The sequence below is a fragment of the Mirounga leonina genome, unplaced genomic scaffold (genome assembly GCF_011800145.1).
Source record: "Mirounga leonina isolate KUSES-001 unplaced genomic scaffold, KU_Mleo_1.0 Mir_151, whole genome shotgun sequence".
Lineage (NCBI taxonomy): Eukaryota > Metazoa > Chordata > Mammalia > Carnivora > Phocidae > Mirounga > Mirounga leonina.
In genome coordinates this window covers 35,158,337-35,184,032 of record NW_023270377.1, presented here as the reverse complement: position 1 = coordinate 35,184,032, position 25,696 = coordinate 35,158,337, and the positions used below count along the sequence as shown (strand labels likewise).

Here is a 25,696-nt window from a genome sequence, read left to right as displayed (position 1 = left end):
TGTAAAGAATACTTTTTAGGAAGCACAATAATTAAAATTATTTGGGATAGAGGATAATGTAAAGAAAAATTTAATTAATTATATAAAGTGGGATGACCATATGGATATCCAGTATATCACTAAACCAAGATACTCATTTTATAGCTCAGAAAAGTAAAACAACTTTTCTTCCTTAAGTAATTCTGTAGTCATTTAAAGAAAAGCCTTCATTTGCATCATTGTTTAAACATGGATCATAATTATTAGTGGATGACAGAATTACTTCAGTACATCATAACTATTTTTTGATAATGAAATGCAATTAAATAGATTGGAAGTTACCAGAGTACTTCATACACCGTACAAGTATTATTTGATGAAGGGTTTTTTTTTTTTTTCTTCCCTTCATGAAGGCTTTGCTTAGAAACATATAGATAGATAAAAATATAGGTGGAAATGAGATGGAGCTCAAGATAGACACACATACGTATGTGCACATGTGTGAGTGTGTATACCAGCTCATGATGTAAAAAGTACTTCTCACTGGGTATTTCAGTCAGAGAAGTCTGAAAGTAAATGCTGTAGTCTACAATGATAATTTTAGGTACAAAACTTGTAGACAGAATGTAAACAACCTTGTAATCTCCAACTGACTTCAAATTGATTCATTTTTCTCACAGCATTTCTGGCCTTTAAACCTAATTTGCTTTATTTGAACAAACATGCACTTAACCCCAGGCCAAGTGGTCATCATTTCAATCAATGACCATGAAAGGAACACTCCTTGTGTATTTTTTTATTACTTTAAATAAGCAATGGTGAAAAGGTATATAAATAATGGGATCTAAGGCTAGTGATCCTTGTATTTCTTCTATAAAAATTCTACTTTAATTGTAAACATCACCCAGGATTGGAGGAGACTAGTTAAATACTAAAACAGGCCTTCACACTGAAAACACAGGTCTATACTGAGATACACACACTGGAGGTCAAAGAAAGTCCTTATTGAAGAGAGAGACTCCTTATCTGTGTGAAATGAACTGATCACTCCTTGTTAGAAAATAGTGACAAAAACTTATAAAACCATCCCTAGAAGGCAGACTTGTTTAGCTAAAATAGAGAAACTGGAATTTTCTATAATTAGTTCAGTAACTAAATTTTAAGAACTTTGCACACTGGTCAGGGATAGAAATAGAACAGCAAACAATCACCTTTGTTTCCTTTCATTGTTTGGTGCCAGTTTTGTGAAGGGGGGAGTGTCTTTATATATTCTTTTACACAAAACTTTCTATTCCAAGTAGATTTAGGAATGAGGAGAGGGTTATAGATGTTTGACAACTACTGAGTCAACCTTCTCTCTACCCAGAAAACAAAACCAGTATGTCCTCCACCCTTTTTCGCTGGAATTGCCTAAAAGGTGCTAATTAATGATAGTTCTTATATGTATACGAGGAACTAAAGTGAGACCACTAGCTAGAGGCCATCCTTAAGCCATCTAATAACTCTGAGACACTGCTATCCTGAGAGATATTAATATCATTACAATCTTTAAATCTATGAATTCAAGCCAGTGGTTCTGAAATGAAAGATTGCCTATTTTATGAAGCAAGCAGGGCCATCTTTTCCTACTTTATTAATTTAATGTTGAAATCAAAAGAGGGTGTATTATTTGCTTCAAAACCCAATAACATGTTCATGCCTGATCTGCAGCATTTCATATTTACAGGCCATCTTTCAGTGGATGGACTTCCTTTTTCTCACAGGTTTCCTTGTCATTTTATAACCAGCTCACTGGACCATGGAGTCAAGACCCCTGGGTTTACATTGTGTTCTATTCCTGTATGACTTGCTGAGCGCCCATATCTCTATTGCATAGTAAGAAATAATGATGGCTGGGACCAGAGGTTGGCCAAGAAATAATTCTGAATATCTTGGAGGTCAAGTTTTCTACAAACATAAACTGTATGTGTAATTAAATCAAGTCTATCTTTGGCCAACAATATGTATAAATCAAACACAAGACTTTCTTCTCCCCCAAATTGACCGGTAATGCACTTAAGTTCAGATTTCCAAATATTCTGGTTGTTAAAATGTTCACGTTGTTGCTACATATCTCTTTCTAACTGTGCCATTTCAAAATATGTGTAGCAAGTCCTTAGACATTTTTGACCTTAATAATATAGGCATGCATATACTATAAACTTGGTGCTGATAAAGCTTAAGAGCAAAATCCATGTCATTTCACATAGACATGTACATTTCTAGCCATTGACCTCCCTGCCAACTTTCCTGATACATAATTCAATCTAATTTTCCAATCTGTTGAAAACATTCTCCAGTTGCTGAGTCACTTCATAAAATTATATTTATGACCCTGGCCTTAAGTTTCTTCAAATGATGTGGCTTTGATGAGTAAACAGCAGATTCTTTGCAAAGTCTCATAAAAAAATAAAAAGTAGTCAAATAAGGACAGGTCAACCAAATGATTTCCCAAAGGATTTTTAAAATCCTTTTCTCTATCAGATAAGACCACGATGAACAATTTTCTCAAGCAAGGTGTTTGACAAAATGTTGCAAATTGTGTAACTCGGTGACTTTTGCATCAAACTGAAGAAGGAGCAAGATACCAAATTAGAGCCCTACTGTTACAGAATAGCACATTTTGTGAAACACATCTGTTCTTCTACTGAAAACATGTTTCTAAGAATTGGCTCAGGAGAACTACCTGAAACAGAAAATGGACCTGAACTTTCTGAGTTATGATGTAATCTGCTAGAGGAAAAAGAAAAATAACTCCATTATATGAATAATGAATGTGGCAAAAGTCTCATTTTCAAACTGTAGAAACTTCTTACTGCTGATTCCTTGTATAAGGGGATTTCCTGAACTCTACCATCAAGGTAAGGGGATAGTGGTGCAGAGAGGAGATGTGGGTCACACCTAATTCCCCTTTTCTGGCATTCTAATGCTCCCACTCACACGGGGCAAGGCATCCGTTCCAGTGGATTTAGCCTTGTTTGGATCAAAGCTTCCTCTACTTCATTTAACAGATTTGCTCAGATGGAAGGTCTCAGAGGAGAAAAAATGTTAGAAAATGGGGGATTCCTGAACATATGAATATGTAGGTCATTGGATTTTTAAATAAATTAGAGAATAGTTTATCTATTAAGGAAGACTCAGTGTACATATTTTATGAAACCATCCTTATTATAGGTCAGTGGGCATCCCACAACCATTCCTTGCTAATAGTAAGTCTTTTAAAATACTGTCATAAACCTTTTCATAGTGTCACAAGTCTCTGATTAATTTTAAGTCCACAAAGTGACATGGGGCAAAAGAACACTCAAGGTTAGGATTCATAATCAAACTGTCAAAAAGCACAGATGTAAACACGGTAAATAGGCAAGCAACGTATTTAATGTCCATAGGCCTAGTAAGTGAAAGTATGCCAATGCTAAATAAATTCAGGAAATTAGCAAGAGAAAATGAATTGCAAAAGAAAGGAAGGTAAAATTAAAAAAAAAGACTGGGGCGCCTGCGTGGCTCAGTTGGTTAAGCAACTGCCTTCAGCTCAGGTCATGATCCTGGAGTCCCAGGATCGAGTCCCGCATCAGGCTCCCTGCTCGGCGGGGAGTCTGCTTCTCCCTCTGATCCTCCCCCTCTCATGCTCTCTGTCTCCCATTCTCTCTCTCAGATAAATAAATAAAATCTTAAAAAAAAAAAATTTTTTTTTTTTAAAGAAAAGGGAAGGAAGGAGAGAGGGAGGGAGGGAAGAAAGAAAAGAAAAGAAAAAGAAAAAGGAAAAGAAAAAATAAACTAGACAGAGCACTGGTCCTATTATTTCTTGAAATTATTAGTCCTACAAACACCACTTGCATCACTGACAGAGCACCAGAGATAGGGCGGGCAAGGGGGCAAAGCTACTCTAAAACTCACATGAATTACGTAATTCACCATTCAGACTCAGTAAGGGTGGTTTTCATTTAAGTCAAGTTTGGAAGATCTCATAGGGCTTCAAATCCAGTGTCTGTTTCATCCCCTCTCTTTTTCTCTCCCCCACATTTGATCTCCATAAGCAGATCTAGACAGTATCAATATCAGTCCACTGAATTCAGTTTATAATAATAATAGTGATAATATTTTCAAGTAGTACAGTAAAAACATCTATACTATTCCCATAGTGATATCTCACTTTACATTTGGAAGGTAGTAGGTATAATACTGAAGATCAGTTTTATTCAACATACTACCCCATGATATACCCGAAAGCCAATTTAGACTAGCAGTGGCACTGATCTATAATCTGGGATAAAAAGCACATCCTGAGATAGATTCCTGTGCAAGTGATTTATTAAGGAAGTGTTTCTGAGGGAAACTGGTGAGGGAGTGGGAGAAGCAGGGCAGGGAAGGGAAGAAGCCCATACAATCCTCGCCTCAGCCTCATCTGCAGAGAGCTCTGGAGTAGAAGTCACACTTCAGAGCTGTCCCTTCTATTGGAGGAAGGGGAACTGGGCTTTCATCCTCCTGCACCTACCAGATATTGGTTAAGTATTTCCAGCTCTCTGCCAGTGTGAGCAAAGGAGGAAAGTCCTTTGAATGAAAAGCTGACTAGCAGTTGCTAGCTTCTAGAAGTCAAAGTAGGGGGAATATGGGGTGAGGGAGAATTAGAACACCAAAAACAGAGCAGACATGTTATCTGCCTCAGCCTCCTCTAGTGTATTGACCATACCACCTCACTTCGTGACCATAGGTAACAGAAACACTTAGAACTGTATCACAGGATTGCCTGAAAATTAATGACCAGGTCAGAAAACATTTTATCTCTCATTTGTCATAAAATCCTCAGAGACCCAAAAAGTGAGGTTAACCTTTTCCTCCAAAAGACTAATAAAGAAGAAAAAAAAAAAAGACTAATAAAGAAGAAAGTGATGATGCTCAGAATATATTTTACGTAAGGTCATAATGACGAAAACAGGCTTCTATCATCCTGATGGCACAGACAGGATATGATGCTCTGCTATACCCTGCATCTAGAACTACATTAATCTCGTGCCCAGGCTGAAGAGTTGATATTCTAGCATTGCATGATCTCAAGGCACACTGATTAACATAAAAATGTATTAAAAGCAAGCTCTTGGAAATATAGCTCTATTCCCTCAATTGTGTTATTTTATATCACCAAATGATGTACTTACAGTGGCAATGATCAGATATACAAAGTAATCAATAGTTTCTCTTTGGAGAAGTGGCATTTTCAAATGCTATTTATTATGAATTTGAGTTCTTCATCGGGAAGTTTTAAACATGACAAACTAAGCTGATGCTTTTTTTTTTTTTTTTTTAGTTTTAGCTTCATTTATGAATGTTATACATGCGGTTTTGTTCTATACACACTCTCTCTCTGTCTCTCTAATTACTAGATGCTATTGGTCCAATCATCAAGCACAAAACCAGGAACATGAACTATAGGGTGACAAATCAAGTTGCTTTTTATTGAACTTGATAATAAATGAATAATAGAGATCATGAACTATTTCTAGAAAATATTCAGTGGAGGTGCCCTGGGTGATTTAGTCAGTTAAGCACCTGCCTTCAGCTCAGGTCATGATCTTGGGGTCCTGGAATCAAGCCCCTCATCAGGCTCCCTGTTCAGCAGGGAGTCTGTGTCTCCCTCTCCCTCCGCTCCTCCCCTCATGCTCATGCATGAATGTGCATGCTCTCTCTCTCCATCTCAAATAAATAAATAAAATCTTAAAAAAAAGAAAATATTCAGTGGACTAAAGATATATTACATATCAGTAAAGCAACTAAGTACAAGATTGATATTGGCCTTAGGTACCCATCTAAAATAAGAGGTTCTGATCCTGTTTGCTTTGAGAAAAAAAAAAAAAAAAAGTTGAGATTCTTTTCTATCTAAAGATTAACCATTCATTTATGTTATTATCTATAAATTTTTGTTTATTATAGCTGGCAAATCATTATATCACCCATAAATGTCTGATTCCACTCAAAAAAGCCTAACATTTGGAAAATCCATGGTTGGTTTCATGGGGCATAGTACACCACATTTTCCATTTAATGATTCTGCTGGTGAAACCCAGCTGTCCAACCTTGCTGTTAGTGACTACAGTATATACAGCAAAAACAATCTGCCTGCTGACCTCCGGCTTAAGTTCAAACTATGTCATTCTGTCAATACCATCTACCTTGATTAGGTTGGGCTTTATACACAACAGGTTATGATCCCAGAGGGATGAAAAGCTTTCCCAAATTAAAAGCAGAATTTTAAAAGGAAATACTCATACATTCCTATGCAGTTTCCATTTGATATCCTCAAGGCTGGCCCATGAACTCAAACTCCTGTTGATTGAAAGTGAATGTTCCTTTCTGGGTGTAGCCATCTTACAAATTTAATGGCAGGAGGAAAATAATAAAATGTGTTCCATGCTTCAATTAGACCTTTTATAACTTGGCACTTCAACGATGGCAATGCCAAAGAAAAATCATTAATCCATAAAGATAGACAAAAAGAATTGTGCGGGAGAAGACAGACCTCCAAGATCCTAGGGCCTTGGCAGAGCATTCCCTCACACCAACATGGTCTGTCTTTTGTCTAGTCTCTCTGTGAATCTAAGGCTTCATGCTATTTGGATAAAATCTATACTGTATTTGATTCTAAAATCCAACCATGCTTTCAATTTTATCCTTAGCCAAAGGAACTGTATATATAACCAGGCAATAAAATGTTGGCTAGCTATGAAATGCCTATTCATGCACATGAATGATAGGTGAAAGCACGCACACACACACACACACACACACACACCTGCAAAATAAAGACTAAAAGATGCATCCTTCTGCTTTGTAAATACAAAGTAATAAATATGCAACAGACATGCTCAAAAGGACCAGCGTTTTTCATAACCCTAGTTCAGGTAACTGTGGACACACAAATGCTGCTTGATTACTCTGAGTCAAAAAAAAGAAGTCATAGAGTGATATCCGGAACATGTGCAGACCTCTGTGAACCTCCAAACTCATTTTTAAATGATGTCAAGTGAGTCTGTCAATAATAGAATGTATAAATTAGCTAAGAGTCAAGGGAGCAAGAGATTTCCCCCTCTTGGTCTCCTGCCATACCTAATCTGTCAGCACTAAACCTCAAACAACCCCACTGTGCTTCTTCCCTGCTCCCACTCCCCTGGTTCCAGCATTCCTGCAGACTGTTACCAAACCACAGTGCATGGTTCCATCTCTAGGTCATGCCTGTTAACTTCAGCTGAGACCCCAAACTACTTCATAATTCCTTCTATCTCAGATTGAAGCCCTATCACATTCAAACTGTCAACACACTTCTGGCCTCCTTTTCAACACCAATTTCTGGAAAGAGTAATTTGCAGCCCCTGGTTCTGCATCCTCAACATTTAGTCACTCCTTAACTCCTAAATTCTGGCTCCTGCCTTCTCCACTCTAATGAAATTCTACGCTAAGTTTGCCAAAGGTCTCTTCCAACCAATCACCAAATTTCATGCCATGGTTCAAGCTTCTCGCTCCCAGATGTCTTAGTTTTGTACACATGGACAAATCTCCTGGAAACTCTGCTCATGTTGCTGTACTCTCACTACAACCTCCCTATCCTTCCATCTCCACCTGCACCCATCTCTACTGGCATTTCTTCTCTCTTCCTGGTGACAGTAGTGGTGACGGTTTTTCCTCCTCCTTCTCCCAACTCTTTAAATCCCAGGCTCTGGCAATAAATTTCTAATCCCTTCCTCTAGCCCTGAAAACTCTTTTTAGCACCAAACTCATATTTTCAATGACTTTTGCCTACCTTCATTTAAGAAATCTGCCAGCACTTCAGAGTCAAAATAGCCTAATCCAAAATAATCACTCTAAGCTTATTCCAACCATCTCTTTCAATGTTCTCCTTGATACTCTAAGTGATTACAGATTTATTCTCAGCCACGAGGCTCAAACCTTGGCATTATGATGGTTACACTTTCTGTCAACTTTACTTCCACAGTGCTTCCTGACTCTGGACTCTACTCCACAACCACCATATGTTTACATATGAGCTGGCGCCCATGATCTTTTTCATCTTTGCATTTGCACAGAGCTTAGCTTCCTGCCTTGCATTTAGTAGGGTGGCCAAACTTAAACCTACTCCTCTTAATGACACTATATTCATCTTACTGTAATTATTCTTTATGCCCAGCTCCTCATGGAGCTACAACCCACTACAACCATGGTTATTCTCCTACACTATTCACATTACTTCTCATTTTACTTTCATTATCTGAATACTTTTTTTTTTTTTTTTTTTACTACCAAGTCATTAGCTCCTTGAGATTAGCATTTCTATTTTCTTGTTACTCATATAAGGACTAAATTAGTGGTTCTCAAGGTATGGCTCCTAGACCAGCAGCATTAGAATCACCTGGGACCTTGTTACAAATGCACCCCAGACTATGGAATCAGAAACACTGAGATGAGGGCCTCAGTAAAGCAAGACATATATAAATAAACTGTTTATCTTTTTATCATTTAGTATTATATTGGCATGTAATTCCCCCAAAACATTAAAAAATATGAGAAAATATGAGAAATATCCATTACCATTTTATCAATATCTTAAATCTAATTTGTATATTTTGAAAGGTTTTTAAAAAAATTATAGAAATCATGACATCAATGATACTCTTTTTATGAAGTTCAAAAACAAGATAAATAAAAGATTACATATGCATAAAGTTTTAGAACTAGTTTTTAAAAAAATGAATGATAACCACAAAATTCAAGATCAGGGTTATACCTGGGGAAAAGCAGATGGAGATGAGGGAAGAGAGGAGCACACAGGCCCAAGTCACTGGTAACATTCTGGGTCCCAAGTTCACAGATGTTCATTACCTTACTGAAATTAATTAATTATGGCCATATATGGATCAATGCTGACAGTATTTCCCAAACTAAGGATTATTAGTTAGTCCTGAGTGCTCTGGGATCCATAAAATTTTTTTAAAGGGATCAAAAATATGTCACAATTCTGTCCTTAGTATTAGTCTTAACCACCAATTACCATGTTCAATGCTCATCATACCTGTGTGCGGTTGAATGCCACTCTTGCAAAGACAGCTTGGGACACACTGGCCCTCTTCAGCTCATCTCTGACTTGCTGGTAGATATCTGGAGAAACTTCTACGGAAGAGTTGGTTGGCTCTGGCTTAACTGCTCTGGGAATGGGTGGATGGTTCAGGAACTGCTGGTTGATGGCTTGAGGATGCTGGTGAGCCAGGAGCCGGCTAACAGCAATCTGTTGGTTTATCAGATGGGCCATGGCTATTTGTTGCCTAACAAGTTGTGGACTGAGCTGGGGAGAAAGAAGACCAGGGCTCATGATGGGCTGTAACGCGGGCACTTGGTTTCGGATTGGAGTACTGTGGTGGATTTGGCTATGAGGAGACTGTTCGTTGGTTTTCCCCAAGGATGCCAGCTGGTTCATATTTGGTAAATGCATTGGACGCTGGCCCAGAACACAATAGTCTGAAAGGTTTTCTCGTTCCACTCTTTCCACTGTTAAGAGATAACAATGATAATTCATCATTATTTTCACTGGTATAATTTATTGCTAATATATGTAGTACTGAATTATCATATTTTTGGTATACTAATGACATAAGTTTTTTTCATACAAAGCTGGAAGCCCCAGAATAAAAGTGAGTTATCCCTCCCTGCAAAATGTTACAATAGTAGATTTTTTCATAGGTGATATGAAAGTAATAATACTTACCACTTCATTTTTCTTAAATTCTTAAAAGTAGGCATTTTATTGAATAACCAAGAGGGAAACCACTAAGCATGATAAATTCTAAATCCTCTCATATTCCCAAGCTCTCTCATCTCCCTCATCACCCTCCGTTATAAAAACACCAGCTGTTCTCATCTTCTGTAGTTTGTGGTTAATGGTGTAGTTCATGGTTATCAGGAAATGACAAGGACAACATCTCCTGCCAAATTAACTGCTACCTCCTAATAAAAATCTCACACAGTAAGTATTATACAACTATGGGAACATTCATAGAAAATGTGTACCATGTAGTATATAACCTTTTATCTTGTTATCACTTGTTATCTTTGTTATAGGAATATTTCTTTAAGAAATGGATATGTTAATAATTGTTGAAATGCACTAGGATAAGAAAAAATCTCACAATATTAATAACATTGCCTTGACTTTCCATTATATAAGATGCTCCCCCCCCCCCCCACCGGATATCTACCTTACTACATTTTATTGCACTTTCCTAGTAGTAAAGATTTAAGGAATAACCTGGAAAGGCAGACGAAAAAGGAAGTATCATATACGTTCAAACATCAGGCAGATTTTTTTCCTCCCCCAAGAATATTTCCCAAAAAGAGCAAATCACCTCAGAGTCAAATTCTTTTTTTTTTTTTAAGATTTTATTTATTCATTTCAGAGAGAGAGAGCAAGCAAGAGTGGGGAGTGAGGGGCAGAGGAAGAAGCAGACTCCCTGCTGAGCATGGAGCTGATGCAGGCCTCCATCCCAGGATCCTGGGATAATGACCAGAGCTGACGGTAGATGCTTAAACAACGGAGATACCCAGGTGCCCCTCATAGTCAAATACTTATCTAAATCTCAGTATCACATTATTATGTAAAACAAAGGTTGGTTTGGAGAAAACATGAGGCTGAAATAACCTCCATCATTCCTAGTTTTAAACCCTTACAGATGTAATTTAACAAAATCTGGTATTTTTAAAAATATTTATTTATTTGAGAGAGAGAGAGAGAGAGAGAAAGAGTGGGAGGGGTAGTGGCAGAGGGAGAGGGAGAAAGGGAATCTTAAGCAGGCTCTGAGCTAAGCACAGAGCCCAACGCTGGATGCTGGGCTCCATCTCACGACCTTGAGATCATGACCTGACCTGAAATCAAGAGTCGGACGCTTAACCAACTGAGCCACCCAGGTGCCGCCCCAACAAAATCTGTTCTTTAGAGCAAAAATTCCAAACAGATTTTGTAATTATTTCTTAAAATTGCAAATGCTGGATATGATCATGTAAATGCCTATTACGGTAACTTTAAAGAACAAGAGATCAAAGTAGTCACCTAGAGGACAAATTTTTAAAAATAATTGTCCCACTATTATGCATGATTATGCAAATGATGTGTAGCTTGGCATAATGTTTACAATGGCAGAATCATATTTGTATCAAAAAGTTTGAAGTCTCAAAAAAAACTTAAGCAGAAATGGCGTGTCCTAGAAAACTGGATAAGTGACTCCAAACACAGGGTTTTGTAATGACAGAGACACAAGTGCTGAATCACATGTGAAGAATTTAAATAAAATCAGTCAATGAACTTTAAAAGTAGAGAAAAATAGTATTTCTAATTAATATTTTATGTAATATGTGATTTTAAAATACGTATGTGGAAGTTAATTGTTAATTAAAATGCAAGTAAATATTTCACCATTTTATCCATATGTCTTAGGGTTTTACATATTCAAAACTTCTCATTGGGAAAATAAACATTAGTATCTTGGGATCACCTTATATTCAGACATACATAGTATTTATTCCTGCTTTGCTTAAAAAACCAAAACGAGTGCTTAACTTTCCTATGAACACCCAAATAAGTAAAGTTTACCTCAGACTTCTTTAAAGGCTCAATTTCTAACTTAATCCTTTCAATGTAATTCATTTAGTTGTATTCACCTTTCCTTCACAAGGTTCAAGGAGAACAAATTATTTTAACCTTATCCTCTAAATGCAAACGTTCTTCAGTCATTGTATTAATTAAACTTTAAGGCACACAATCTTAAAATCAAACCAAGCAAATGGGTGAGAGCCTTCAAAAGGTAATGTAACACAGTTTCTATACGACAGGAATTACTATTATGATCCCCTCACTGAACGCAGCAGAAGAGCCACGCACTGTGTCTGGAGTAAAGTTGTACTTTATAGACAGAAATAGTTGGTACTTACTAGACACTTGGTTCACTTTGGTTTAATTCCTTTTTAACTCAGCCAAAATAAAGGCAAATTCAAATATTAAATTATGGGGCGCCTGGGTGGCTCAGTCGTTAAGCGGCTGCCTTTGGCTCAGGTCATGATCCCAGGACCCTGGGATCGAGCCCCACATCGGGCTCCCTGCTCGGCAGGAAGCCTGCTTCTCCCTCTCCCACTCCCCCTGCTTGTGTTCCTGCTCTCGCTATCTCTCTCTCTGTCAAATAAATAAATAAAATCTTAAAAAGAAAATAAAAACAAAAAAAACCCAAATATTAAATTATGTTTTCAAGTACTTAAGAAGTAAAAGTTTTATCCATTTCTTTTTCTACTTAAAAAAATATAGAGAGAACCATCCATTAATAGCATGCATTCTTTGATTAAAAGCTAATTTCCCAAAATTTGGGTATTTTCATTCTTCAGTGGTTTAACTTGACTTTCTTGAAATATATCTAAATAGGAGCGCCTGGGTGGCTCAGTCAGTCAAGTGTCTGACTTCGGCTCAGGTCATGATCTCAGGGTCCTGGGATCAAGCCCCACATCAGGCTTCCTGCTTAGCAGGGAGTCTGCTTCCCTCTGCCCCTCCCCCACACTTGTGCTCTCTCCCTCTCTCTCTCTCTCAAATAAATAAATAAAATCTTTTAAAAAAATAAAGAAAAGAAATATATCTAAATCACATCATTAATAAAAAACTCTATTCACAGATCTAGTCATAATTATGCACACAATTAAGCATTAACGTCAGAGCTCAAAAAAACCTCTATGAATTGGTGCAGTAAGAGTTAGAATAATGTCACTCCATATTTCTTTAAGATTATGCATAGTATGTCCTCTTTCTTACGAGTTCTCAGATCCTTATAAATTCATATACTTAAAAGAGGGGACTGGGGAAGTGTCCTTAAGGACACGCAGTAACACCAGGAAGTACTAACTCCTTAGAAAACCATAAGGAGGCAATTGCAAAGGCAAATGCGTAAACTTCCAGGTAGAGAACAAAAGGCAGAGAAGCCAGCTGGAGAGGTACCTGGGGGAGTAAGAGAAAGCCTTCCAGTCCAAAGGAAGTGGCCGCTACCTTGCCTTGGCCAGTTTTTGTCTTTCTATATATCGTCATTTCTTCAGATGTTTTTTCAAGAAAATGGAAAATCTGGATTATTACATGCTAGTGCCTATTTTTCAGGTATTGGCAACTAATTCCATTTGCAAAACACAACAAATGCCAAACAAAGCATATCTGAAAACCGGATACTGCCTATAGGCTACCAGTAAGACTAAAGACTAAAGACCCCTTAAGTTGTTAAAGAAACAAATATTCAACAGCACTCTTTAAAGATGGTAAGGAAAACCTTATCCAGGACCATTGCAATAGGTATAGGGACCCCTGCAATGGGATTTTATGGTGGGGGAGAGAGATTGGATTCAACTCAGTATAAACACATGGGAATTTATAGCTAAGGATCAGGGTGGGGGTCAGTAGATACAAAATTACTAAGAGGAAACATCAGGAGTAAGGGGGGTTCTGGCTAAACTGACCTAACAGGATTCTTTGCTGAAGACAGGCCAGGGTGATCAGACATCACTTGGGGGATGGTGGAAGATGAGGAACCCGATCAGATATCGAGGGGTGATCAGATATAGGGGGGTTCAGGTTAAACTGACTTAGCAGGGTTCTTGCTAAAACTGGATTTTACAAGGAAGTCCACAGATGGACCATGGAAAAAATTTGGAAGCCTGACTAAAAAGTTTGGTCAAATGAAGAATCTCTGTCACTGTTTTTCAGTGTCTGACAACTCTACCAATAAAAGCCAAGTTTTTTACTTCCTAAGACTGAAGAAAGAAAGAAAGAAAAAATCACACATCCTGTCTAAAAATCAAATGCTCATCAACAGGCGGCATCTCCACTGACCAGAGCAGTGTACGGTTTCAGTAACATTTTGTACAGATTTTGCCAAACTTGAAAAGCTTTTTCATTTTTTTTCTGCTACCACTCATAAAAATAACAGAATAATATTTTAGCCTCTAAAGTCACAGCAGGTGAAAGACAAATGCTTTAAAAAAAAGTCAGAGGAGCATCACAATGTACTAGACTCCATCTAAAATTGAGCTTGCACGTTCATTATTTCTTTTCCTTCTTCACTCCTTCCTTCCTTCCCTTCCTTCCTTCCTCCATCCCTCCCTCCCTTCTTTCCTTCCTCCTTCCCTCTCTACCTCTCTTTCTTTTTAAATCTATTTGAAAGTAATCACAATGGCTGAAACGTAGACCTAACAGCAGTGCCTGATTTTGTGTTTTGCTTTTTCCCTCTAATGGAAAACATAATATCAAGTCTGTCTTAAACTAAACCTAGTCCAAAGACAACACCTTGGCTCTGAGGTCCATCTTATCTCTGCAATATTCAGCCATAAAAAAGAAATCCTGAAAAAAGTGAAAGATAAATGGTAGTCCTGCCTCTGATGATGAAAGCCATGTTCACATTCACAACCAAAAATGTTCTCAATAAAGCCAAGATGCTTACTTATTAAAGAGACATAAAAACACAACTACTTCCAGGGCTTTGAATCAGAGCTGCAATTCACTTCACAATGAATTTGATTCCACTGTTGCTGAAGTCCTGATGGGGATCTGTGGGGTTGCGAAGTGTCTGGGAAGGAATGATGTCTCCAGCTTCAGTTTGAGTCTCCAAATGGGGTGTGGCTTGAGGAACTGTCGCAAGTGGGGCTGAAATACTTCTATGCCTCATAGCTGAGAGGCTTTCTGTAGCTCTCCTGACCTCTGGAAAAGGGTCTCAGTCCAGGGGCCTTGCAGGTGAACAGTTGTGATCTGGAGTCTGCTCAGGTTTCTGAGAAACTCAGAGTTCCAGGATATCTTACAAATTCCTCTGAGCTTTCTGGGAATGAATGAAAACTTCAGGAAATGGGAAACCATCATCTAACCACTCTCTGAGCTTCTGGGATTCTATTTAACTCCAAAGTAGGAGAGGCCTTTGTAGCCCTGCATTAGAATTGCAGGAGCTTCTAGAGCCTTCCCAAGTTCACAGAGTTTATGTTCTAACCAAGAGCACCCTATGACCATTAGCTATTAGTGGCCATGATTGCTGGTTACGGCTGGTTGTTCATAGACTAGAAAGTCACACTCCTCCCCAGGGATGAATCTGTATTACAATTAAAAGATCTTTGGTGCAAAAATCTCATTTTATTTAAGCAATTTTACAGTACATCCAGGAAGTCAAGTATTTATCTTAATTATCACAAATCCCTGATATATTCTTATATTTTATGTACTTTGTACATTTCAGTCTGTGCTATGTCAGAGATATTCGGAGTATAGTCCTTGAACCATCAAAATCCTATCACCTGGAAGACTGTTAGAAATACAAATTCATGGGCTCCAAATCAGAATCTCTTAGAGTTCTTACGTACACTAAGATTCCAATGATTCTTATATACACTAAAGTTTGAGCATCAACATCTATATCATCTTTGTTTTTATTGATTGTCTTTTGAAATTCTACCAGATAGCTATCAGGTAATTTGTATGTACACTAAAGTTTGAGAATCACTGTTCTATGTTGTCTTTGCTTTTACGTTGTTGTCTTTTTTTTTTTTAATTTATTTATTTATTTGAGAGAGAGAGTATGTGTGCATAAGCAGGGGGTACTCCTTATATATTGTTGTCTTTTGAGACTATACCAGAAACTCATTAACTGTCAAAGTCTGTTGTCCGTTCTTCTCTCTAATCTTACTTAACATTCACTATATTATACATGTATAAGCATTTAAAAAAATTTACGTGATAAATCTTTAGTTTTTGTTGATGGTCACATTATATTGAAGAAGCGCTGACTGGACCTGGTATTAGAAAGAAGCTGTACTCAAATCTGCATTCTACCTCTTATTAGCTATGGGGCCTCCTTGAGCAAGTTGGAGAGTCTCTGGCCCTCAGTCTTGCCGTAGGGAAAATATTATTATCTCAGAATTGTAGGAGTAAAGTTTAGATGATTAGTATCTATGTGAAAGATCTTTGTCAAAGCACTATTGTAAATTTCAGAAAATATCTGTATAATTATGATTAACAGATTAGGCTTCCCATTTCAAAACTTCCTGATTAAGACACTCTGACAAACGTCTGCTGTTTCTCAAAGGTCACCTAAAGAACTGCAATCTTTTCTTTTTTTCAAGTAACTATGCCATGTTACATCATATCACTTTTAAAAATAAATCCTATACTTTAAAAGAACTCATTATCAGTATAGAATCACATGCTTCACAGTACACACAGGGCTATGTTGCTATTCAGTTTCTCCAAATGAGGCTTGATAGTTCATATTCTGACCTTCAAATTAGGACGCAGAATAGATGAGAAATAAAATGATATAATCTCACAACTTTTGAAATTACATTTATAGAAATGCTACACAAATACAGCTTTAAGTTTCAAAAGTTAATATGAATAAAAATGAAAAAAAACCTTAAGGAATAAAATATGCTTTAAGTGTATACATGTTACATTTACATCAACCAAAAGAAAGAAGGAAAATATCCTACGTTTTTTTTTTAAAGCAAATGTTTAATGTCTTATTTTATTTCCAGGGGAAATGAGTAGGCATTGAAATGTCCACACTTAAAAAAAAACCAAAAACATAATTTTTCCTCTTTAGTTCAGTGCTTTTCTCAGTTGGATTTCATTGTTTTTATTATGTCTATTTGCTGTAGATGCTATGTAAAGTAAACCTACTAAAATTTCAATACTCAAAATATACTCCAATGACTAAATGCCCCAAAATATACTTGCTGAGGAGAATTTAAGAGCAAAAGGAGAAGTGTCTGATTGGCACACATCAGATGCCTGCCAATCACAATAGATGGCATAGGATAGGTGGAAAGAACAAACTGGGATGTTTAGGGCCTGGGTTCTAACTTCCTGGGTGATTTGGGGATTACCTGTAAAATAGGGAGGATTATCTGTAAATTGGTTTTAAAGCAACCTTCCAGGTTACTTACCTAATAGTATCTTAAAGAGTATTACTGCTAGGATTTTCAGAAACAATTCCCTTTCTCAGAATATCTGCTTCTGCTTCTTGACTCTTCGGGGAGAATTTAAAACTTTCCTAAGATATCTCTCTTTGCAAAACTCCCCATTGCAACAAGAGTAATAGTAGTTTATACAGTGACACTCGCTGTTGATGTAGTATTGCTCTTGCAGGTTTATCTAGCAATACCACTTAAAAGACTGATAAAATTTCCAGAACCACGAACCTAGTGTTTTAATGCAAACCTTAACACAGTTGTTTTTGTGAAATAACCCCGGGGGTCTGTCCATACTTAGAAAGCTGTGGAAAGCAATGAATTGGGTAAAAAGCTTTGCAATGAGAAATTTCTGGAATTTCTGGCCTATGGATTTTTCCTAAAACCATTAAGATGCTTATGCAAATGTAAACGGATTAGCATGAGTGAGTGCTAATGGATAACACTCTAGTATTCCCTAGAACATCTCCTGGAAACCCTGGATAGAAGAATATAAGCGGAAGGAGGGGTGGGATGGGGATGATGGCAGAATTACTATATGACTCCCTCAACCCAAAAAGTACTCTGGAAGTGATTCTATGAAGGCATGACACAGGTTTGCCTCTGGCACTCTTGGTAGAAAGTTGCCAATCAAATTGGTAATTTTGAATTGGTACCCAAACCTTGGAGTATAGATGAAAGATATTCCTGAGTATATCACTGCCTTGGATTTTCAAACCTCCATCCCAAGTTCCTTGCTCCCCAACCCTTAGGCCCAAAAACTTGGAGCCCAACTTTAAAGACGATGATCCCATCTAATACCAGAGAGGTCAGATAATGTGTTCAAGGTCAAATAGCTGTCCAAATGCAGATAAATATTTAGGAATATTCAAAATGATTAGGGCTGCTGGCACAGAAGCCTCATAAGCATAATAACGAAACCACATGACCAGTAAAAACTAGTTTTTTTTCTCTTTCTCTGCATTACTCAAAGTTAATTTCTCAGGGCCTACATATGTCACAAATATTTCTTAATGAATTTCTTTAGAGAAAAGTGCGTATTATAAGTGCAGAAATTCTCATAACTGTCTTGCTCATATACCTCTTCTAAAACACACTGGCATTTCCGGTAACATGAAGCCCAACTGTCTATACAGTAGTTGAGGCACTGAGCTAAACCCTGCACATATCATTGTCATTGAACTCTCACAGTAGTATGACAGAGATATTATTATGACCACTTTACTGAAGAAGCTGAAGCCCAGAGAAAATAATGTCACATACCTATTAAAGGAAGAATCACATTCAGACCCACATCTTTAGGACCTTAAAGCCTTTGTTCCACTGATTATGCTAAAAAACCCAACTAGGGGTATGTGGTTGTTATTAATATTAGGATTTGAGTCAGGACTAATCCATTTTCCTACAGAAAATTCCTGCTTTCTATTTTATGTGCATGCACACATGCATGAGGCATGTATACCCATCAGTGACATGAGAAGGAAGGATGGGTTGTCTGAATGGTGAGGGCACAACCGGATGCCTCCACCATATGCCTTGTAAACCTTTCTGATGTGATTGATTGAAAAAGCTGGTCAGTTCTACAAAGTGAAGAAATCACTGATTCCTCAACCATGGAATTAGCTAATCACTAAAACAGGATTATTCACATTTGTTTATCGTTTTAATTCCTATGGTAAGAATTTATTAATCAACTATTATGTGCCAGAAATGATGCCAGCCCCTGGAGATACAGTACTGAGTAGTATTAGTTACAAATACTCCACTCTGATTTGCTTCAGACAATTTAACTCTTTTCTACACATAGATGGGCCTGTAACACCTGCCTATAATTTAAAATGCATTTCTATTTGATGGTAAACATAGTTCCTTTCATCCCAATTCTGTTGATTATTAGCAATTTATTCTAGTCATGTATAATATAAATTCACACTCGTTTCTTTTATTTTTCTTGCAGCCAAAAAAGCTTTGCTCCAAAATGAGTGTCATCAACATGGACTCCCACCTGACTGATTAAAGACAGGAATCACACAACTGAAAGCTTTGAGAGGTAACTCTTTATAAATTCTGTAAATATGAAGTGTTTCTTTGAAACATGTAAAGAACAAGAAATAAAAAGGGGTATGTACACTCACATAAGAAGGTAATAACCATAAATTCCTATATGATTGAACTATATGAAACTGGCAATACATAATTTTAATCTACAAAAATGGCAATTTCATATGCTTCAACCTGATATTTATCTTGACTCTTCTCTCTGAACTGGGTTACATATTATCACTAAACAACCATACTGTCCACCCAAACTCTTTCACTGAGTTAAATTCTTTTTCAAAGAATCATAACCCTAACTTCCCCGACAAACCGTAACAGCATCCTATATGTTAATACCGAATATGCCCAATCACTGAAAAGATTTCTGATTTACTCTGTCCTAGACAATAACTGAGGTACAACGTCAATGTGTACAGAGGTACAAAATCCATTTTCTGTTAACACAGACAGACATGATTTGAGAGCTAAAACTAATATTCCATATATATCAAATATAAATCCCACACCATTAAAAAAGAAAAAAAAAAACTATTACCAGAAAAGCTCACTAAATATAATTAAAGAAAAATATTAGGAGTCTGAAAGGGCTGAAGGGCAAACGGGAAAAAAAAAAAAAAAAAAAGCTAAGTCTTTTAGGACTACGAAAGTTAAAGATTTGTTTTTCTCTAAATTTGTGGAAGAGAATCTGTCTCTGGGTTGAGAACTTGCTTTTGCAAAGTCTCTGCCTAGAGCAAGATATTCAGAGCCAACTTGTTAACTCCTAATAAAACAAGGCTTGGAAGGAAAATGCTTCCAGCCCCATAAGCGAAGTGTACCAGCCGGCACTGTGATAATACCATATGACTGGTTTTCTTAGATGTATTTTCCCCTTATTATCAACTTCCTTTTTCCATCATATAAGATCCACAAAAACATATATATCTACCATAAAGCACTTGAAGCTGGACACCTCTGTGCTTTGGCAAAAAAAGCTCATAGGACCTATTATGTTCCATGGAAAAAGTGAGCGTTACCCACCTTTACCCTTCCTGTAATCCCAACCCTCCCCATCTGAACACTACTGTCCCTTTTGATTTCCAGCAACGCTTTATCGTAGTTTGATAACATGGACCATTTCAAGCATTCCTGTAACTTTCTGTACAGGTTAAAGCAAGTTATATCTAATAATATCTTTATTTTTATCCCTTATTTTAATCTGAAGCTATAATTTCAGAGGTGAGTTCAGCACAATAGAAAAAAATAGCATTTCAGAAACTTAACATTATTGTTTAGGAGCATTCTACCTTTGCCAGTTGGCATTCTATGTGTATTAATTCTTTAATTCAACCTATTAAAGAAAAGTTAATCAAAGAAAAAACCCATAATTCATTCTTTTCCATTGGCCTTTCTCTCTGGTTTTACAGGACTTAAATGTTTCAGGCCATTATTTCAAGGAAAATATTCAATAAACTAGCTGGAAAAACCTCAAACGGATGCTTTCGTAGGCTACATGGTCCCTAATTTTTACTTAACAAAGGTGTTACTGTCTCTTTCAGTGGAATTGACTATTGCTAAATCTTTAGCTCAATAATAATTATTAGAAAATTAATTAATAGAAAAAAAGAATAATTTTAACCCATTACTAATTTGCTAAGGACATTTGTAATATGAATTAAACAGGCAGAGACTGTCTTTTTTCTCTCATTTGAGATATTGGATAGCAAATAAGATTAGTCAAAATATCATATGTGCAAAAATAAAACTGTTTTAAATGCATATGTTCAAATAAGTTCATATATTAAATCCAATTCTATTACTATTTACTAAAATAAGTCCCTACAATGTTCAAAGTCCTATGTTCACAGGAGTCTGAGGAGGGCATGAAATGGATGTGTCCCTAAGATGTTCTTTCAAAAAACTTTCATTCTTGTAGGGGGATTATTTAAAAGTAAGTCAAGGGGTGCCAAGGTGGCTCAGCTGGTTAAGCATCCGGCTCTTGGTTTCAGTTCAGGTCATGATCTCACGGTTGTGGGATGGAGCCCAGTGTCAGGCTCTGCACTCAGCGGGGAGTCTGCTTGAGATTCTCCCTCTCCTTCTGCTCCTCCCTCCCCTGCCCCCTTGAATGCACACACTCTCTCAAATAAATAAATCTTAAAAAAACAAGTGAATCAAAATTATTTTAGAACATGGAGCTTAGGGGCGCCTGGGGCTCAGTTGTTAAGCGTCTGCCTTTGGCTCAGGTCATGATCCCAGGGTCCTGGGATCGAGCCCCACATTGGGCCCCCTGCTCGGCAGGAAGCCTGCTTCTCCCTCTCCCACTCCCTCTGCTTGTGTGCCCTCTCTCGCTTTGTCTCTGTCAAATAAATAAATAAAATCTTTAAAAAAAAAAAAAAAAAAAAATGGAACTTAGGAAGGTGACAGCTTGAAAGGCCCAACATTAGAACTCATAGCCTGACTTATATTCTATATGAGTCTAGATTCATCTATTCCCTTGGGAGTTCAAGATTCCTAAATCAGATCATCTCAAATTCCTGCGAACGGTGAAATGAAGGCCTATCATCAGTCAGGTAAATAGTTAAACAATGTCTAGCATACATAGCACTTGTACTTAGCTTTGAGCACCTTGTGAATTTAAGTGCTTTTCGTCTTTCAAGTTTGTAAATCATCCAAGGAAAAATAAATAATTTTTATTTAATTGATCAAGAAAGCAAGAGAATTCTCTTGACTTCTAACCCACTGATCTTCCCAAAATAAGATGATGTCACCACAATCATACCAGATTTTTAATAAGGTGGACACTTCATGGTCTACATACAAAAACTCATTTCACAACTCTGTAGAGTCTTCATCAGGCACCACAAGATCTATCTTTGTTCTTGAGTTTCTAATTTTGCTTCTGGGCAGGACAAATGGAAATCTGAAACTCTGAGAACTCTAAAGCACACTGTAAGAAAAAGCTAAGACTTGAAGAGACCTGAACCACTATAAACCCCTGACTATGTCACCTCCTTCAGCTCCCTATTCTCCCACTGTTGCCCAAAAATGGTTGGCCCAGAATCTGTTTCAGGTATTCTCCTCACCAATCCCCATCCTAGCCATTCTCTCTTGTACTGCTAGATAATCACAACAGCGCCCCAGGGTATGAGATGCCTCATTCTTTACATCTCCCTCCATCTCCAAAACCTGTCTCCTTGTCCATCTTCTTTCCTTTCCTTTGGGTTCTAAAGAAGACATGGCTATTTCTCTTTCCTTCAAAGGCAAAGCATCATCTGGGCCTCAGATCCCATCCTTTCCTCGTTTGTCAACTCCTGCTTATCACCCTTCCTCCTTTCCAGAGCCTTTGCCTCCATTGGCTCCATCCTCTTTCTCCTGAGTACTGGGGGCAGGGTGGGGAGTGTGTGTTAAACTTAATCCTAATGCTCTAGGTAGCTGCTTTTATATCCTTTCCTGACTAAGCCAGTATCGGCTATCCTCATTTCCATGCCACCTTCCCTTCTCAGATGCATATATGTTCCCTTTGTTGTCACACTATGAAGAAACAGCTCCCTCCAATGTCATTATGGTCCCCTTTTTGCCAAAGCTAAGAACCTCCAAATACCTCTTCTCCTTCTCCTCCTCCTGGCACCCTTGATAGCATTTCTCCACTAGTAACCCATCTTGCCTTGGCTTCCATGAAACCTCACTTTCTTCCTAATCATATCTTCTTAACCCATGGCTCCTTTCCCCTCAAAGCTTCTAATCCCCTCCTGTTCTCATTCTCTTTTTTAGAGAATGCTCTTTTGGTGGATTTTAACTATCATGCCAAAAACATTGGCTCCAAAATTTATTCTCTAGTCCTGTCCCATTGGTCAGCTGGTTCCACATTTTGAACAGCCCAATGGATATCTCTACTTAGTTCACCAACTCTCAATGAAGTATAAGCAACGGATCAATTTATATTGTCCTATTTCTGTCAAAACCATAGTCACTTAAGCTCAAAACCTTGAATTCTACTTTGATTTCTTTTTCTCTCTCCCACACACCTATGGCATTGGTCACTTCTCTCTTTCTCACTGCTGCCACCAAAAGCCAAGGCCTCGCTTTCCTATCTTTACTTGTATATATGGCGGCAATAGATTCTATTTTGCCTACTTCCTCCCAGGTGCACATACAGCCCTTAACCCCCCACCTGCCTCCTCTCCTACCATACACACTCACCCCCACACATAGTTTTAGTGGACTTCTAAAGAAATTTCTTTTTTAAGCCACCACTTTCATCATATCACTCCCTTGCTGAAAAATTTTTACTGATTCTCCATATGCCTCAACCAAACTCCCAGAGTTCCCCAGGGTAAGGAACCAATCTTACCTTTCATCATTTTAACACAAATGTTACCCACAGCAGATCCCCCCAAAAATCTTAGCTCATTTACCAATGTTTGATGCTATCAACAACCCCACGGGTAACCATGCTCTATCTTTTCCTTTTCACCAATTAAAATGTTAGGCATTCTGGGCATCACATGATAGTGTTGTGATAAATGTACTGTCATTCTAGACATAGTGGACAACCACCCAGTTTCTAAACATTCATGCTCTTTTGCACCTCTGCATCTATACCAATGAACTTGGCAATTGCCTGAAGTGTTCTTCCTTCTCTTTCTCTCCTTGCAAAACTCTACTGTCCTTAAGGCATAACTCATGGGCTGCTTTTCAAATTACCCTCCACTCCAACCTAACACTTATCAGGTAAAACTTATGGAGCATTCTCTGTGCTACCATAACACAAGCTATATTTTCTCCAGATGGAGGGCTGCCTCCCCTGCTAGGCTGACAGCAACCCAACTAGAGGCAGGAACCACATCTTACGTGTTTCTGGATGTTTCTCCCTGCTTTTAGCACTGAAAATGGCCTGTAGTAGAAGCACTGACTAAACCTTTATTTAATTAAAATGAGTTCTGTAACTGTGACTGTAATTATCTTGCAAGGAGGGACTATGTAGTATTTCCCACTTAGAATCCTTCCAGGTACATAAAGTTGACACTCAAACTAACTTTGCAGATGCTGGCTTTTTGAAACCAAGAACTGTGTCTTAAACTTCTTTCAAATAGTAAGTATGTAAGATAGATGAATGGATGGATAGATAAGTGAGGAAAAAAAAATTTTTCCCTTTCTATCCTTTTTAAAAATCTGTTTAAAATGGCATCATAAATAGTATAAATATAAGCAGATAGCAAGTTTGTTTCTTTTAATCTACAATCCACATTGCTGACAAATGATTGTTTTACATTTTAACATTTATGCCCATTTACAAATAAACAAAGTTCAGGCCAAAGAAGCCAGAATGAGCTTCTTAAGATCCAAGCAAGGAACTGGCCCATACCTGAGCTTAGGGTCCGTGACATTTCCCACAGACCATTCTTCTACTTGCTGACACTACCAACAAGCTTCCAGTCAGAGGACCAAACAGGCTAAAGTGACTGATGAATGCACATCCCCAACTGTAACAGTAAAAAAGCACAAGGCTCTTCCAAATGTTGGAAAACCAGTAAGATGGAAAGCGGCTGGTTGTGGAAGTGATGTTTCTATTTCCATAAACTCTTATATGAAATTTATATAAGTTCAAGGGTTTATATAAAAGCCAAGGATTTGATGTTGGCATTACTTTAAGCAAGATACAATACCGGCAGAGGGACAAACTTCCTTGCCGAACACCTTCATTTAGATCCAAAGCTGGAAGAAAATTTCTCTCACGACTCAGAAAAATTAGGCAGACAAAAGTAAGTTGCTTTTACCTCATCAGAGCTAAACAACAGCAGAGGGAGAAGTACCGGCAGTTGATTAAAGGCATTGTCCTGACCACCGATACCACCATGGCTAAGCAGGGGCTGCCTCATGGAACCAGGTCAGGGGACACTGATTTCTCTATTCAACTCTGAGGCACCGCTCTGTAAATGACACAATCATTTTTGGGTACAAGAGGTGCTTTAAATGTGGTAACATTATATCATTTCAGCTATAATGATCATAATTACTTATTTCTTTTAATCACAACCCACTTAACCACTTTAGTACAGAGGACTAGTTCAAGGAGTTTAATTTTCATTCAACATCTAATCTTTGTGTTTACTGAAACCCTTCACAGGCTTTGTTTACTGTCTGCTTGCTGGCCTGGACGTTTGATCTTGCAAGACTAGATCAGACAGGGTCAGATAAAATACTGATTACTAGAATAAACGAGGCTTGGAAAAGTAACACTGGTTTTTTTAAAATTCTCATTTCTTCCAGCTTTTTAATATTTTGCAAAATAAGTTCAAATAAATAAAATTAAGACAACTAACAGGGGGTTCTTGAGCAATGATTGAGAAAAGAAAAGTGATGAGGATAATTTTGCTTTCTGGCCAAAATGTGGGGTTTGGTTAGGTCCATTCATTCTAGTGGTATTATTTTATGACACAAATGATTTTACAATATCCACTAGTATTTGTGTGAACTTGCAATGACCCCTTAATTCTTGTGACATATTACATAGCTGAGATTGACCTGACCAAAGATGACACTTCATTTCGCTTTTGGTGTCAGATGAAAAACACTTTAGATATAACATTATTTTAACTTATTAATTTTTAATTAGGAAGCATTTAAAATATATGAGTCC

The 25,696-nt window shown here is 37.5% G+C and overlaps 1 protein-coding gene across 1 annotated transcript in view; it reads right to left on the bottom strand.

Annotated features, from left to right (window-relative positions):
- Positions 1 to 25,696, bottom strand: part of SATB2 (SATB homeobox 2) — a 186,539-nt gene that overhangs the window by 65,439 nt on the left and 95,404 nt on the right. The window contains exon 7 of the mRNA XM_035007450.1: positions 9,077 to 9,549. Within this exon, the coding sequence (XP_034863341.1) occupies positions 9,077 to 9,549 (473 nt within the window). The remainder of the gene's footprint in view (positions 1 to 9,076; positions 9,550 to 25,696) is intronic.